Raw genomic sequence first — 15673 nt, forward strand, 5'->3', positions numbered from 1 at the left:
CAAGACAGGGCAAGGCTGACTCACGGCTTTTAGTCTGAGCAGCTGAGTAAAAATGGTACCGTTTACATCAATCGGGAACGGTGGTGAAGGAGCAGGTTAGAGGGGAAACAGGGAGCATGGCTTTGGACCCTTAACGTTTGAGATTCGACAGAAACCCTGGTTCACGGAATTGATCCAAGCTACATACTGATAATTGGGATTAGTGAGTTACAATGGCGTTGCAAGCCATGAAACTGGTTCAGACCGGCTGAATGAGCGGGACAGGAAGGGGCTGAAACACTTGAGTCCTTGTGAGAGCCCCAGCTCCAGGGGCAGCCTCGGGGGAAGCTCCCTGGGCGATGACTGCGGTAATGGAGCCGCAGGAGCTCCACGAGGTGCAGGTTCAGCGTCTTAAAAGGATGAGCAGCGGCTCGCCACAGCTCGGAGGCGGGTGGGCAGCGCTCCAGGCCAGGGGCCCCGCGTCGGCAAAGACACAGGACCCACGACAAGGCGGCCACGGCCTGAGTCAAAAGGAGGGCCGCCCGCCTCCTCTCCAGCCCGCAGCAAGCGGGTGCCAGGAGGCACTCAGCCGGTCCCCGAAGTTCCTCTCACGCGGCCCCAAGACCACCACCGTAGTCCAGGCCAAGAAGCGCTGCCGGGACTCCCGAGGCCACGAATGAGCCGGGAGCCACCAGTAGCCGGCCAAGTCTCGCGAGAGCGCGGCCTCGCCCTCCCAGCATGCCCCGCGCCGCCGCCGCTGCCGCCGCCGCCGCCGCCGCGCCGCGGCTTGAGGGCGGGAGGCTGGGGGAGGGTAGCGGAGCCGGCGCCGCCGCCATGTTGGGTCTGAAGCGGCTGCTGTAGGCGCCGACGGAGCGAGCGAGCGGGCGTGCGGAGCGGGCGACAGTGGCGTGGGATCTGCCTCTCTGCGAGCAGCTAGGAGCGGCGGCGGCGGCGCCATGAGCGGGGGCACCCCTTACATCGGCAGCAAGATCAGCCTCATCTCCAAGGCGGAGATCCGCTACGAGGGCATCCTCTACACCATCGACACCGAAAACTCCACCGTAGCCCTTGCCAAAGGTACGCGGGACCGGGCCTCAGGGTGGGGGCCGGGCCGGGCGCCGCTCGGGGCTGCTCCCCGCTCCGGCCCGCAGCCTCCTCGTTCCCTCCCCTCCCTCCGTCGAGCTCCGGGAGGCCTCTCGCTTCCCTTCTCCGGGCCCCGGCGTCGCGGGCCGGACCGCGGCCTCCCCGCGGCTCCCTGGCTTCCGCCCCCCGGAATGTCCGCGCCTGAAGCCCGGGGAACTACGGGACTGAGTGCGCGGCGGGCGGCCCTGAAGTACGCGTCTTCCAACTCCGAAATTCGGGGCTTCTGCCGTCTTAGCACAAAACAAAGCCGGAGTATTCAAAGAATTTTTCCGCCCAGCTTGAGTTCATCGCGGATGCGTTGACTACACAGCACCCATTTTCTCACTTTGTTCATTTCAATTCGTGGCGATCTTCCTCTGGTGAACTCTTGAGTAATGTGCTAAAACTTTGGGTTTGCTCTGCGACGCAGACATTCTCGAAATGCCATCGATGCCGTGGAGCAGATCCCATCTCCCTCGGCTCATCCTCTGTTGGTATTTACCTGTTAAACCGGAATCCTCAAAGCCTGTTGTGCAACCCTCTCATTAGGGCGCGTGGTAAAAATGCTTGCTGCTGCCCTGGCGCCCCTGTTTCTGGAAACGGGTTCAAGCTTGATCCAGGATCCTTCTTGACCAGGCAAGCTTGACCTTTGATCCAGGCTCAGTGGGCGTTGACTGATCCCTCTGGAGGCTCTCTGGGAAAGGGAATTCGGCCGAGAAGGAAGGTGCCCCTACCCACAGTGTTAATATTTGGCATCCCTAGAGTCTGTGTGGGTTTTGTTTCCGTTCACACGTGCAGAGCCTTTGCTCCGCCAGGAAACCAGAAAGAAAATAAACTTTAGCTCCTGAATCTTAAAGGAAATCTCACAACAGTGTAAAATACTTTGAGGGAAGCTAGATAACCTAGGTGATTTTCCCAGCACTTCTGGTAGAGGTGGGAACTGCATAGCATGGTTAGGGACCCTCTGGATAGGTTAGGTCCAAGGATAAAGAAGAAGATTTTCGAAATCTGTAAAATTTTAAAAATCGTTAACTGATAGGGGAGTGGTTTCACGGGATCAAGTATTTAATAATATTTCTTGGATGCTCTGGTAAATCCTTTATTTATTTATTTATTTATTTATTTTTCTAAGATGGAGTTTAGCTCTTTTTGCCCAGGCTGGAGTGCAAAGGCAATGATTTCGGCTCACTGGAACGTCCGCCTCCCGGGTTCAAGTGATTCTCCTGCCTCAGCCTCCCAAGTAGCTGGGATTATAGGCGCCTGCCACCACCCCTGGCTAATTTGGTATTTTTAGTAGAGACGGGGTTTCACCATGTTGGCCAGGCTGGTCTCGAACTCCTGACCTCAGGTGATCCACCCGCCTCGGCCACCCAAAGTGCTGGGATTACAGGCATGAGCCACCACGCCCAGCCTCTGGTAAATCTTTTTAATAGCCCTGGTGTTGGGACAAATCTTATACCTGGGTAGGGAACCTTTTGATGTTATAGAACTGTACACCATAAAGGAGTAGTACGAGATGGTGATAGTTGCACAACTCTGCAAATTTGCTGAAGATCATTGAATTATACACTTTTTAAAATCACCAAGTCTAATTTTAAAAGTAGTATGAAAAACCAGGGAGTACCCCCACATTTCCCTCTTCACCTTGTGAAACATTATGCAGTGACACATTACCTCATTAAAACACCTGTAGACTTAGCGCTTAGAAATCGGCTATAGGATGTATGATGGATGGTATTTGGTGTTTATTAAAGACTTTCCCAGTGATGCTTCTTAAGTAACTTAGTTTTTGCTTGGCCTTATTTTGAATTTATTTTTATATTTTTTATACAATAGTTACTTAGCTGTATAGTGTTTTTCTGGCTTTTTGAAATTATGAAAAAGCCTCTCTTTATGAAATTATGAAAAGTGCTGGGTGAGAGCCAGATATGGGTTGAAAATAATTTCTCATTAAAGTGGTTTAATAAATTTGTTTTAAAGTATTGCTTTACCTAATCTGAATTTAAAAGTGTCTTGCCAGCTTAGTGACTCAATAAGTTGGCTGTGTTACCTTTATTCCTCACAAAGAAAAAAAATACATTTGAAAATTTTAAAGTATTTTTGTTCTTTTTTAAAAACTATGAACATATCCTTTTATGCAGGAACCCCAAAAGTCTACATTTTAACAACCCACATTTTAAAAACTTTTCAGCAGCTTTTAGAGTCAGTATTTCATTAGTCTGTAATGGTTAAATTCATATGACATAATGACATAAAATATAAATTTGTTCTTTGTGTCATGACTTGATAAATATATGAATATAGCAGTGAAAAATTTTTTTAATCATTGAATTTATGTTTGTACTCATGGCTTTGATATTTCATCCCACATCATTATATGCTTTTTCTTTTTCTTTTTGAGATGGCGTCTCACTCTGTTGCCCAGGCCGGAGCGCAGTGGCACAATCCTGGCTCCCTGTAACCTCTGCCTTCCAAGTTCAAGCAATTCTCCTGCCTCAGCCTCCTGAGTAGCTGGGATTACTGGCATGTGCCACCACGCTTGGCTAATTTTTGTATTTTTTAGTTGAGACAGGCTTTCACCATATTGGCCAGGCTGGTCTTGAACTCCTGACCTCAAGTGATCCACCTGCCTCGGCCTCCCAAAATGCCGGGATTACAGGCATGAGCCACCGCACCCGGCTGCTTTTTCTTAAGCAACGTGAGTTAAATGTGTAACCAGTTTGGGGAATTTGATTATGTTCGCAAAAACTGACATTATCAAACCTTTATATATTAGTCTACATGATATTATCTAATCGAAAACTACATTATAACTGTCTAGTCAATACTGGACACATTTCAGATTTCAAGATTAGAAGCAAGGAGTTCAATCTTAAAATTTTAAAATTTACATGACTTGTTGAGTAATTCGATATCAGAAAATTTCACCTTCCATTTCAAAATTTGAACGAAGAATGGTAGTCTAAAAGATTAAAGCCAAAAGTGTTTGTTTTGTTTTGTTTGCGTTTTTTTTGTTGTTGTTGTTTTGAGACAGAGTCTTGCTCTTGCCCAGGCTGGAGTGCAGTGGTGCGATCTTGGCTCGCTGCAGCCTCCACCTCCCGGGTTCAAGCAGTTCTGCCACAGCCTTCCGAGTAGCTGGGGCTACAGGCGCCCACCACAGCTGGCTAATTTTTGTATTTTGAGTAGAGATGGGGTTTCACCGTGTTGGCCAGGCTGGTCTCAAACTCCTGACCTCAGATGATCCACCCACCTTGGCCTCCCAAAGTGCTGGGATTACAGGTGTGAGGCACTGCACCCGGCCTGAAGCCAAAAGTTTATTCATGGAATTTATAATACAGTGTGTATTTGGATGTAGAGATCCCTGTTACTGTTTTTAAACTATGGATTAAGAGTTAATCTCTTTGAGTAACAGTCTTAGCATTCTCTTTTGAACTTTTTTTTTTTTAATTTCTCAGGGAGAGTGTTATTGGGAAACCTAACTACACAGGCTGAAAAGATACATAAGATAAAAATGAAATATTTTTAAACAAACATCTTTGTAACCACCACCCAGGGCAAGACAGACATTGCCAGCATCCCAGAAGCCTCGCACCACCTATATTTTCCCATCACAACTATCACCATCTTAATTTAAGCTAGATATAAATGTTCTTCTGACATTTATAGTTTTACCATGTAAGTTTACATCTCTAAATAATAGAGTTTAATTTTGCCCATTTTTAACTTTATGTAAATAGGATTGTGTTGTATATATTTTATTTTTAGCTTTTATTGTTTCATAATATTCCATCATGAATATAACACAAGTTTATTCCTTCTGCCATTGTTTTGGATATTGCATTTAGATTGTTTGCAGTTTGGGGCTATTATAAACAATGCTTTTATGAACATTTCTGTTTAAGTGCACTGGTGCATGTTTATGTAGTTTTCTTGAGATTATATACTTAGAATTTGAATTGCAAGAACATGGGGAATGTTGGTCTTTATCAGGTAATGCCAGGTAGTTTTTCAAAGTAGTTGTTTAGTGGTTTTTACTTCATTTATTAGTATGTAAGAGTTCTTGTTTCATATCCCTTACCAACAACCATACGTGGTATCATATATTTCAATTCTAGCCAATCCTGGTGGGTATGTAGTTGTATTTAGTTTTAATCATTTCCCTCATTACTAAATGGGGCTGACCAGTTTTTCATATCTGGGTGTTTGGATTTCATTTTTCATAAAATGCCTTTGAAATCTTTTCCTTTTTTAAATTGAAACGCGTCTTTTTCTAGAGTTGTATTCTGAATATATCTCCATTGTTGGATATATATATTGCAAACATTTTTTCCATTTAGTAGTTTCTTTAAATTAACAGAAGTTCTTCATTTTAATGTAAACATGTTCATCAGTTTTTTATGGCTAGTGTTTCTTTTTTTAAAACATCATAGAGATACTTTGATTATCTTTAAACCTTTTTGTGCTTTGCTTTTTCACATTGACGTTTATAATGCATCTGAAATTGATTTTGTGTACAATGTGAGATATTCAGAGCTTTACATTTAGTAAGGGATTCACTTGGTTTATATTGTCCATATTATAATTTAGGGCTTGGATATTATAATTTAAATATATCTGGAACTATAAACTACTCTTGAAATTTTTGACTATTTACATTTGATGTGGTATATAATTAGGGTGACCATATGGCCTAGTTTGCCCTGGTGGAAAGTCCTTGTTTGTGCCTGCTCTGGCATAATTATTAAAAACATCCCGGCTGGGCAGGGTGACTCAGGCCTGTAATCCCAACATTTCCAAAAGGTCAAGGCCGGGGTATTGCTTGAGCCCAGGAGTTCAAAACCAGCCTCGGCAATATAGGGAGACTCCATTTCTACAAAAAATTTTAAAAAGTGCATTAGCCAAGCATGGTGGCATGCATGTCTGTCGTCCCAGCCACTTGGGAGGCTGAGGCAGGGGGATTGCTTGAGCCCAAGAGGAGCTGTGATCATGCCACTGCACTCCAGCCTGAAACATAGAACAAGACCTTGTCTTTAAAAATAACAATGATAGCCTGTAATCCCAGCACTTCAGGAAGCTGAGGCAGGCCGCGAATCACCTGAAGTCAGAAGCTCGAGACCAGTCTGGCCAACATGGCGAAACCCCGTCTCTACTAAAAATACAAAAATTAGCTGGGCGTGCTGGTGCATGTCTGTAATCCCAGCTACTTGAGAGGCTGAGGCAGGAGAATTGCTTGAACCTGAAAGGCGAAGGTTAGAGTGAGCCAAGATCACACCACTGTACTCTAGCCTGGGCAACAGAGCGAGACTCTGTCTCAAAAAAAAAAAACCACAAAATAATAATAATAATAATAATCTGTTTTCTCTTTTGAAAATGTTGCAGTGTGGATAAGTTATCACACCATATAATCAAAAGCCTAATTGCAGAGGTGCTGTGAAATGGTTGATGTGCCTTATTTTCTGCTAGAGATGTCACAGACTAGCTTTAGTTCTAAAAAGTGAAACAGGTAAGTTTGAGGGGCTTTGATCCTCGGAACCTAAGCATGTGTCAAGAAGTCATAAAGGCAACCCAGAAAGGCTTTGATGTCAATCTGCTATGTATGTTTATAGATGATCTGTGTTGCAGTTTGTTTCTGCAGTTTGTTGCAGTTTGTAGTCTGTGTCACAGCTCTTAATTTATTTTCTTCTCAGCACTCATCATGACTTACACGTAATCTTCTTTGCTTATTTGCATATGTGTTTATTGTCTGTCTTCACCTTCCCCCTCACCTCCAGACTCTGAGCTCCTGGTATGAAAGGTTGTTTAGTTAGTGAGTAAATGGAAATGATTTAGCATTTTAGCTTATTGTTCTTGTAGAAGTATCTTGGGTATACCTCCAAATAATGCTTTTCCATGTTCACAATTGCATTTCCCTATAAAATTAAATTATCCTGCCTCACATTAAGAAATCTTGAAGAATTTCAGTGAGTAGGGATGCAAGAGGATGAAATCTAGTGACATAATTAACATTATTGGGGAGGTAAACTCTTTGTGACTCAAGCTCAATTATAATTTTCATTTAAAGTTTAAAGGAAGCCTCCATTCAGGGTGTAGGAAGAAATTACACAGTGGTGACATGTATGAATATTTTATGGAATAGTTCCAGTTGTGTTTGCACCTACGTCTATAAGTGAGTAGGATGCCTAAATAGGCTAAAATGAATGAAATTCTTATAAAAAATAAATTCTTACATTTAGTTAGCTTACCTGGATAATCATTCAAATGGAAACCAGGTTGCTACTGCACTGGGAAAAGAGACTTTGTGAAGAACGATTATATAAGCCACTTGCCTTTAAAATAAGTTGTTCTTAAAATCAAGAGATTGGTGGAAGAATAGAAGAACAAGTAAATTGTTAACAGATTTCTTTAATTATCTGCTAAGTCTGGCTCATTGGCATAATTTATCTATTTCTTGATGTTAGTCACATAGTCATAAACTATTACCTTATTGGAGAGAGTGGAAGAGCTTTGTGTGATGGATAAAATACTTGTGGGGTGCTTTATTTGATTTCTTGCATTACTTGGGGATCTAAATCTAGCAATTCACAAAATTACTATCTAAAATGACAAAGATCTAGTGAAACTTCAAGCCACAGTTTCTTTTTGTTGCCCTATTTAGTGATGTTGCCAGTACTTGGAGCCTTGGAAACAGTTTATTATTGTTACATAGTCCACAGAAATACTTGGTAATTCTGGGAGTCTGAAGTCAGGTGCCAGAAACTGTTCATTTTCTAGTAGGGGTAAGTAAGGTAAGCCATGATTTTCTAAGTCGGAAGTAAAGAAAACAGCATAAAACTGAAGAAAAAAAATAGTAGAAGGAAGGAAGTAGGAAGAAAAAAGAAATCTTATCTGTGCATGATACATAGTAGGAGTTTTGTATTTAACTCAGTGCCACAGTAATAATAGCAGTAACTACAGATAGTTTAACTTGAATTTAATTACTCCGTGCTAGAAGATGCTTGCAAAAAGAAACAGTTTGTCTTTCTCTCATGATGCTATAAAATAATATATTAATTAGCTGTTTTAAAAACTAGGTACCATTGAAGTAAATTTTGTTGTTGTTGTTTTGAGACAAGAGTCTCACTCTGTTGCCCAGGCTGGAGTGCAGTGGCACGATCACAGCCTGGACCTCTCTGGGCTCAGGTAATCCTCCTGCCTCAGCCTCCCAAGTAGCTGGGACCACAGGCACACACCACCACACCCAGCTAATTTTCTGTTTTTTGTAGATACAGGGTTTTGCCATGCTGCCCAGGTCGGTCTCTAACTCCTGGGCTCAAGTGATCTGCCTGCCTTGGCCTCCCAAAGTGCTGGGATTACAGGTGTGAGCCACAGTGTCCGGCTTGAAGTAAGTTTTTTAGTGGACAAAGTGTGAGTTGGTCTGTAAAATAATTTATTCCCAAGGGCCTTATTCTAGTTTTGTAGGGTTTTTTGTTTGTTTGTTTTTTTCTGGAAGAAAATGCGACCCAAAATGCCAGTTGGAATACTTAGCAGCTTTTTGGTCTTGGACAAGTTATTTAACCTTAGCTTTAACTTCTTCATCTTTTCAATAGGGATGGATAATCCCATCTTTCAGAGTCATTCTCATAATTAAATGAGGTGATATAAAAGAAGTAACTAGTTTAATGTTGGTGCTTAATAGAGAATAGCTGTCCCATGTTATTTCCCACCACGATCTCCCTCTCTGTCTAGGTGCTCAGTCTCTCTAGTAGCCCAACTCTGTCAGTCATTCACACCTACTGTAATCTACCGTCATCTTACTGCCTTTCACTGTCCTCTCATTCCCCTCATAACTTTACTTCCTTATCCTGCTTCAACTCCATGAGCAACCACGACAGCCAGTACACATTCCCTCAGCCCCTACCCCATTCCCCTCTTGCTGTCTTATACAAGAAATCACAACCCTGATTATATTAACACAGATGTGCTGACCAGCCTCACTCTAAATTTATGTTGGCTAGCCTCCGCAGTCATGGTCACTTCCTAGCAGTCACACTATACTTCCATAATCCATTTCACTTTTCTACATGGCTATTCCATTCATTTTCCTCAAGCCTCCAACACCTCCCCCATATTCACTTTCAGCCCCTTAACCGTGCCTTCTATAGCAGTTAACTGAGAAAAGAACAGCAAACGAAAGATAATTTTGATAAACTTACCCCTCACATACCCAGTTACCTGCATCTGTTCCCCAGACTTCTATGTTTTTTTCTGATCAATATGGATAAACTGTTCTTATTTCTGTCTAAGACCACCCTTCCACTTGTGCAGCATTTGTCCCCTCTTGGTGATTCAAGAACATTGCTCCAGCAGTTCTCTACTCTCCTCAGTTTTTCCTTCCCTAACGTATCTTTCTGTCTGCTTACAGATAGGCAGTTATTTCTTCTATCTTAAGAACAACCAAAAAACCCCACTGTACTTGAACTGAATTTCCTCTTTTCTAATGATTACCCCATTTCTATCCTTCCCTTTATAGCGAAACCCCTTGAAGAAGTTGTCTACACCACTTGTGTTCATTCATTTTTGAGCCCTGTTTACTAAGGTTTTTATTCCTACATATGAAGTTTTCTTATCAAAATTACCAAAGATTTCCATGTTACCAAATCCAGTAGTTAGTTCTTAGTCTCATTCTACTTCACCAGTCAGCATTACGTGGTACAGTTAGTCTGTTCTCTGTGAAGCATTTTCTTAACTTGATCGTATGCCATTTTTTTCCTCATATCTCACTGGTTACCTCTCAATCTCCTTGGCTGATTGAACTTGTAAGCCGCCAAATGTTGGGAGAGCTCCAGGGCTCAGTTATCTCCCCTTTTCTCTCTGTCTGTTAGCATTTATTTAATCATCTGCATTCTTTTGATGATCTCATCCATCTAGTTCCTGGTTTCAAATACTACCTGTATATCACTGACTCCTATCTCTAGCCTGAATTTCTCCTCTGAACTCCTGACTTGTATATCCATTGCCTCTTTAACATCTCTACTTGTAGGGAAGTCTGCTAGAATCTCAATTCAGCATGCTCCAAACCTGTTCCTCCATCAGCCTTCCCCATCTAATCAAATGACAGTTCTATTCTAGTTGGTAAGACCAAACACCTTGGAGCCATCCTTAATTCCTCTCTCTCTGTCTCACCTCATGTGATCCGAACCTATCAGCTCTGCTTTCAAACTAGATGCAGAATTTGACCTCTGACCACCCCTACTACCCTGGTCCATTATCTCTCACTAGTCCATTCAGAGATACTCAGATTCCTGTTTCTTGTTTCCAATATTGACCTCTCAGTTGATTCTTTCTCCTCCTCCCAATTTTACTTGAGTGAATCTTTGTAATTAAAAAATAAAATACATGGAAAATGTAGGTGACAAATTTTCTTAGTGAACCTATGTTTTCTTGTGCTTGACTGGTTGGTTGGCTATGTATTTCCAAATTAAGAGTCTTTTTTCTGTGGAACTTTGAAGTTACTGCTTTTTGTTCTTCTAATATTCTGGGGTTGCTGATGCCAGTCTGACTCTCAGTCACTTTTCTCTCTGGAAGCTTTTATTTAGAATTCTCTATTCCTGGAATTCACAAATGTGATCACACTGGTTTGTTGTTGTTGTTGTTGTTGTTGTTTGTTTGTTTTTTGGTTTGGTTTGATTTTTCCTCTGAGTGTTTCTCTGTGGACCTTGTGAATCTGAAGAGTCAACTCTCGGCCGGGCGCGGTGGCTTATGCCTGTAATCCTAACACTTTGGGAGGCCAAGGCGGGCAGATCACAAGGTCAGGAGATTGAGACCATCCTGGCTAACATGGTGAAACCCCGTCTCTACTAAAAATACCAAAAAAAAAAAAAAAGCCAAGTGTGGTGGCAGGCACCTGTAGTCCCAGCTCTTAGGGAGGCTGAGGCAGGAGAATGGTGTGAACCCGCTAGGCGGAGCTTGCAGTGAGCCGAGATTATACCAGTGCACTCCAGTCTAAGCGACAGTGAGACTCCATCTCAAAAAAAAAAAAAAAGAGTCAACTCTCTTTAAATCTAAGAAATCCATTCATTCTCTCTACCTCTGACACGCCCTCCCTCCCCTCTCCCCCTCCTCTTTCTAGCTCCATCTCAGATAATTTCTGTCTTGCCTCCTGCTCCCCAGCCTTGTTGTTGTCGTTTTTAATTCCTCATGGATGCGTTTATCCTCCACCCTGCTTTTTCACTCTTATATCATATTTTCATATCTGTCTCTTGGTTTTATCATTTGGAGATTAAAATATAAAAACAGCCATAAGGAAGAATGCTCAACTGAAAGCAGCTTAGAGAGTCAACATTAAATTTAAACCATTGGGTAAAGATAGCAAACTGGACATGCTTTTACTTTTCCTTCCTGTTGATAAATCCTATCAAAACTACGTGAGAGGGACTTTTAAAAAATACATAAACCCGGCCGGGCGCAGTGGCTCACGCCTGTAATCCCAGCACTTTGGGAGGCCGAGGCAGGAGGATTACGAGGTCAGGAGTTCAAGATCAGCCTGACCAACATGGTGAAACCCCGTCTCTACTAAAAATACAAAAATTAGCCAGTTGTGGTGGTGTGCACCTGTAATCCCAGCTACTTGGGAGGCTGGGGCAGGAGAATCGCTTGAACCCAGGAGGCAGAGGTTACAGTGAGCTGAGATCGTGCTATTGCACTCCAGTCTGGGTGACAGAGCGAGTTCGTCTCAAAAAAAAAAAAAAAAAAAACATAAACCCATAAAGGACAAAACAGATTTGGAAATGAGACAACATCAACACAGTTTGGAAGGTTGAAAAGCAAATAGATGAGTTTAAATGACTTAGCAAAGTTGAGAGCCACAACCTAAGTAGTCAGTGGGAAAAGCCAAGATGTACCTTGACTTTCACCCCAAACTCCTAAAAGGCTCAGGAGTTGACATCAACAGGCACAATGGAAACTAGAAGATTGAAGTAATTGGGATGAAGGGTATAAGTTTTGGGGTATAAGTTTAACTTATTAACTTTTAACTTTATTGGGTATAAGTTACATACTATAAAATTCACCCACTGTAAGTGTGCAGTCCAGTGAAAGTTGTGTATCCATCACCACAGTCCAGTTTTCTAACAATTCCATCAACTCAAGAAGCTTCTTTGTCGATGTTTAGTCAGTAGCTGCCTACGACCCCCAGTCCTAGGCAACCTCTGATCTACTTTCTTTTCTAGACTTTCCTTTGCTTTTTTTTTTTTTTTTTTTTTTTGAGACGGAGTTTTACAGTTGTCACCCAGGCTGGAGTGCAATGGCGCAATCTTGGCTCACTGCAGCTTCTGCCTCCCGGGTTCAAGTGATTCTCCTACCTCAGCCTCCTGAGTAGCTGGGATGACAGGCATGCACCACCATGCCAGCTAATTTTTGTATTTTTAAGAGACGGGGTTTCACCATGTTGTCCAGGCTGGTCTCGAACTCCTGACCTCAGGTGATCCACCTGCCTCGGCCTTCCAAAGTGCTGGAATTATAGGCATGAGCCACTGTGCCCAGCCTTTCCTTTGCTTTTAATATGTAAATTATTAAATTGATTTCCTAATATTAAAACATTCTTGCATTTTTAGAAACCTTAAATTTCAAACAACTGTATTTCTCTATATCAATTATCAATTGGAGTAATTAGCCATTATCTATAATAGATTCATTACATGGAGTTCATGGTAGATTTCAGGGAGTCTTGATCCCCTGAAGTTATAAGCAATTTTTATTTACATACAGAAACATTTGGGGAGAGGGTTCATAGATGTCTTTAATTTTCCAAGACCCAGATAAATACAAGCTACCTTTGCTTATGCCTAAGTTAAAAGTTTTAACATCTCTTTTCACTTTTCTCCCTTTGTCCCATTTTCCAGGTTTTATCTAATTTGGGGTTTAGGTTACAGATTGTTATTATTACATTGCTTCTATTTTTAGAATCCCTTAAGAGCAGTTTTATTAGCAATGTTGACTTAGATAAAACTGAGGGGGCTTTTTTGTTTTTTGTTTTTGTTTTTCGTTTTTTGTTTTTTTTGAGACAGAGTCTTGCTCTGTCACCCAGTCTGGAGTGCAGTAGCGTGATCTCAGCTCACTTCAACCTCCGCCTCCCAGGTTCAAGTGATTCTTCTGCCTCAGCCTCCCAAGTAGCTGGGATTACAGGTGTGTGCCACCACACCCAGCTAATTTTTGTGTTTTTTAGTAGAGATGGGGTTTCACTATGTTGGCCAGGCTGGTCTCAAACTGACCTCAAGTGATCCTCCCGCTTCGACTTCCCAAAGTGCTGGGATTACAGGCGTGAGTCACCATGCCTGGCCCTGAGTTCTTATTTTACAGCTCAACACTATTAATTTTGTCTGAAATTTTTTTTTACAACAGAGAAAATTTCTGTGGATTGTTATTCTGAGCTGCATGTCTGCTGATACCTCTTTTGTTCTCTCTGTGTTAATATTTTGCATTACCTGGTATCTTCCACATTGTTCCATTGTCTGCTAGCATTTACTGCTGCATGTGAGACATTAGATACCAGTCCGATTCTGTTTTGTATGTAAAGAATGTAGTTATTGGTGGGCTTTCCCACACAGTTCCCACTGGAACTCTTGTAGGGCTTTTTTCTTCCAACATTCCTGTCTTGTAAGGAATGCATGTTGATCCCAAGAATCAAGCCTTTCTTTAGCTCAGGAAAACTTGTTATTCTTTGATATTGCTTCTCATTGTGGAACTCCTATTGACAGTCCATTTTAAACATTTATGCTCCATGTTGTTTATTTTGTTTTCCAGCTTTTAACGCTTTCTGCTGTAGATTCTGAGAGAGTTCCTCAAACCAGTCTTCTGATTCACCGATTTGGCATTCACTAGTGTCCCTTCTGTTTGATGCTTCTATTGAGTTTTTGTGGGTATGTGTGGTGGAGATGTGTGTTTCTTTAAAATATTTGTGTTTAAGTAGAGAATCATTGCACGTGATAAAAACATTTGAAAAACATACTCAGTGAAAAGTGCAGTTTCTTTCCATACTGTTGTAGAGATACGCAGTGCATATATAAGCATACGTATAAAAACACCAAAGTTGGCTTTTTGTTTTCTATTTACTTCTCTTTTCTTTTACAGCCTGCTCTTGTTAGATTTTAATAAAATTTTCTCTTCTTTCCTGTATTGAATTGATTTGCATGGGCACTGTGAGCTCTGATTGTCAGTCTTGATCTCCTTTCAGTCTGGCTAGTCCTCATGTGGCCCTTTTATTTTTACTGAAATTTGTAAACACAAGTCTAGAATGATTGCTTTCTTTAGCTGGCATATGCTCTTTTTTTGTTTGTTTGTTTTGTTTTGTTATTGAGATGGAGTTTTGCTCTTGTTGCCCAGGCTGGAGCGCAATGGTACAGTCTCAGCTCACTGCAACCTCTGCCTCCCAGGTTCAAACGATTCTCCTGCCTCAGCCTCCCAAGTAGCTGGGATTACAGGCACCCACCACCACGCCCGGGTAATATTTGTGTTTTTAGTAGAGATGGGGTTTCATCATGTTGGCCAGGCTGGTCTTGAACTCCTGACCTCATGAGATCTGCCCACCTCGGCCTCCCAAAGTGCTGGGATTACAGGCATGAGCCGCTGCGCCTGGCCGGGGTGTATGCTCTTTTAACAGTGACGTGGGTCGCTGTCCAATTTCCCGATACATAGTTCCCCAGTGAGAGTGACTAGTATGTGAGGAGTCCTCACTGAACAATTACTTATTGAGTGCACATGGGGGAGATACCCTCTTTTAAAGAGTGAGGAGTTCATTCCTTTAGCTAATTGGTTAGTCAAAATAGAGCACAGTTTAGTCTCCTAATTGACATTATTTGTTAACTTCTGTGTGGTGTGATGCCTTTTAAATTATTTACTTATTAACTCTATGCTAGTTCCATAGAAGGTACTATTTAGAGTCTAGACTCTTGGTAGCTATAGCCACCCTTTGCCATCTTCCTATCCAGCAGATACGTAAATGAATGCCCATGGTTAGGGAAAGTGCATTCAAGCTATGAACTTGGTAGGATTTCTAAGGAGAGTTCGCGTCACACGTTGGAGTGAACAGTGAATGCCCAAACCAGACACCTGAAATTTGTCCCTTTCACTCATACTCTGTATTCATTCATTTCTTTGGATTTTACCTCCCAAATGCTTTTGACTCTATCTGCTACTTGTCTGTATCTTCCCCAGCCCAGGTTTTCGTCACCTCTTAGATGGTCCACCATGGTCCCTCTTTCTACAGTATGGGCCACACTATAGCACAAGTAATCTTTTCAAAACACAAAATCAAGTTGCTTTTTTTTTTTTTTTTTTTTTTTTGAGACGAAGTTTCACTTTTGTTGTCCAGGCTTGAGTGCCATGGTGCTATCTTGGCTCACTGCAACCTCTGCCTCCTGGGTTCAAGTGATTCTCCTGCCTCAGCCTCCTGAGTAGCTGGGATTACAGGCGCCTGCCACCATGCCTAGCTAATTTTTCTATTTTTAGTAGAGACAGGGTTTTACTGTGTTGGCCAGGCTGGTCCCGAACTCCTGAGCTCAGGTGATCCCCCATCTCCACCTCCCAAAGTGCTGGG

General features: G+C 42.3%; 1 protein-coding gene across 4 annotated transcripts in view; it reads left to right on the plus strand.

The window, feature by feature from the left end:
* The first annotated feature begins 417 nt into the window (after positions 1 to 417).
* LSM14A (LSM14A mRNA processing body assembly factor) overlaps positions 418 to 15673 on the plus strand; it is a 59786-nt gene continuing 44530 nt past the window's right edge. For all 4 annotated transcript variants that reach the window (XM_003316259.7, XM_001154782.7, XM_054673276.2 and 1 more), the window contains exon 1: positions 418 to 1056. In XM_003316259.7, the coding sequence (XP_003316307.1) occupies positions 936 to 1056 (121 nt within the window). In that variant the 5' untranslated portion in view covers positions 418 to 935. The remainder of the gene's footprint in view (positions 1057 to 15673) is intronic.

This window comes from Pan troglodytes, chromosome 20 (genome assembly GCF_028858775.2).
Source record: "Pan troglodytes isolate AG18354 chromosome 20, NHGRI_mPanTro3-v2.0_pri, whole genome shotgun sequence".
Classification (NCBI taxonomy): domain Eukaryota; kingdom Metazoa; phylum Chordata; class Mammalia; order Primates; family Hominidae; genus Pan; species Pan troglodytes.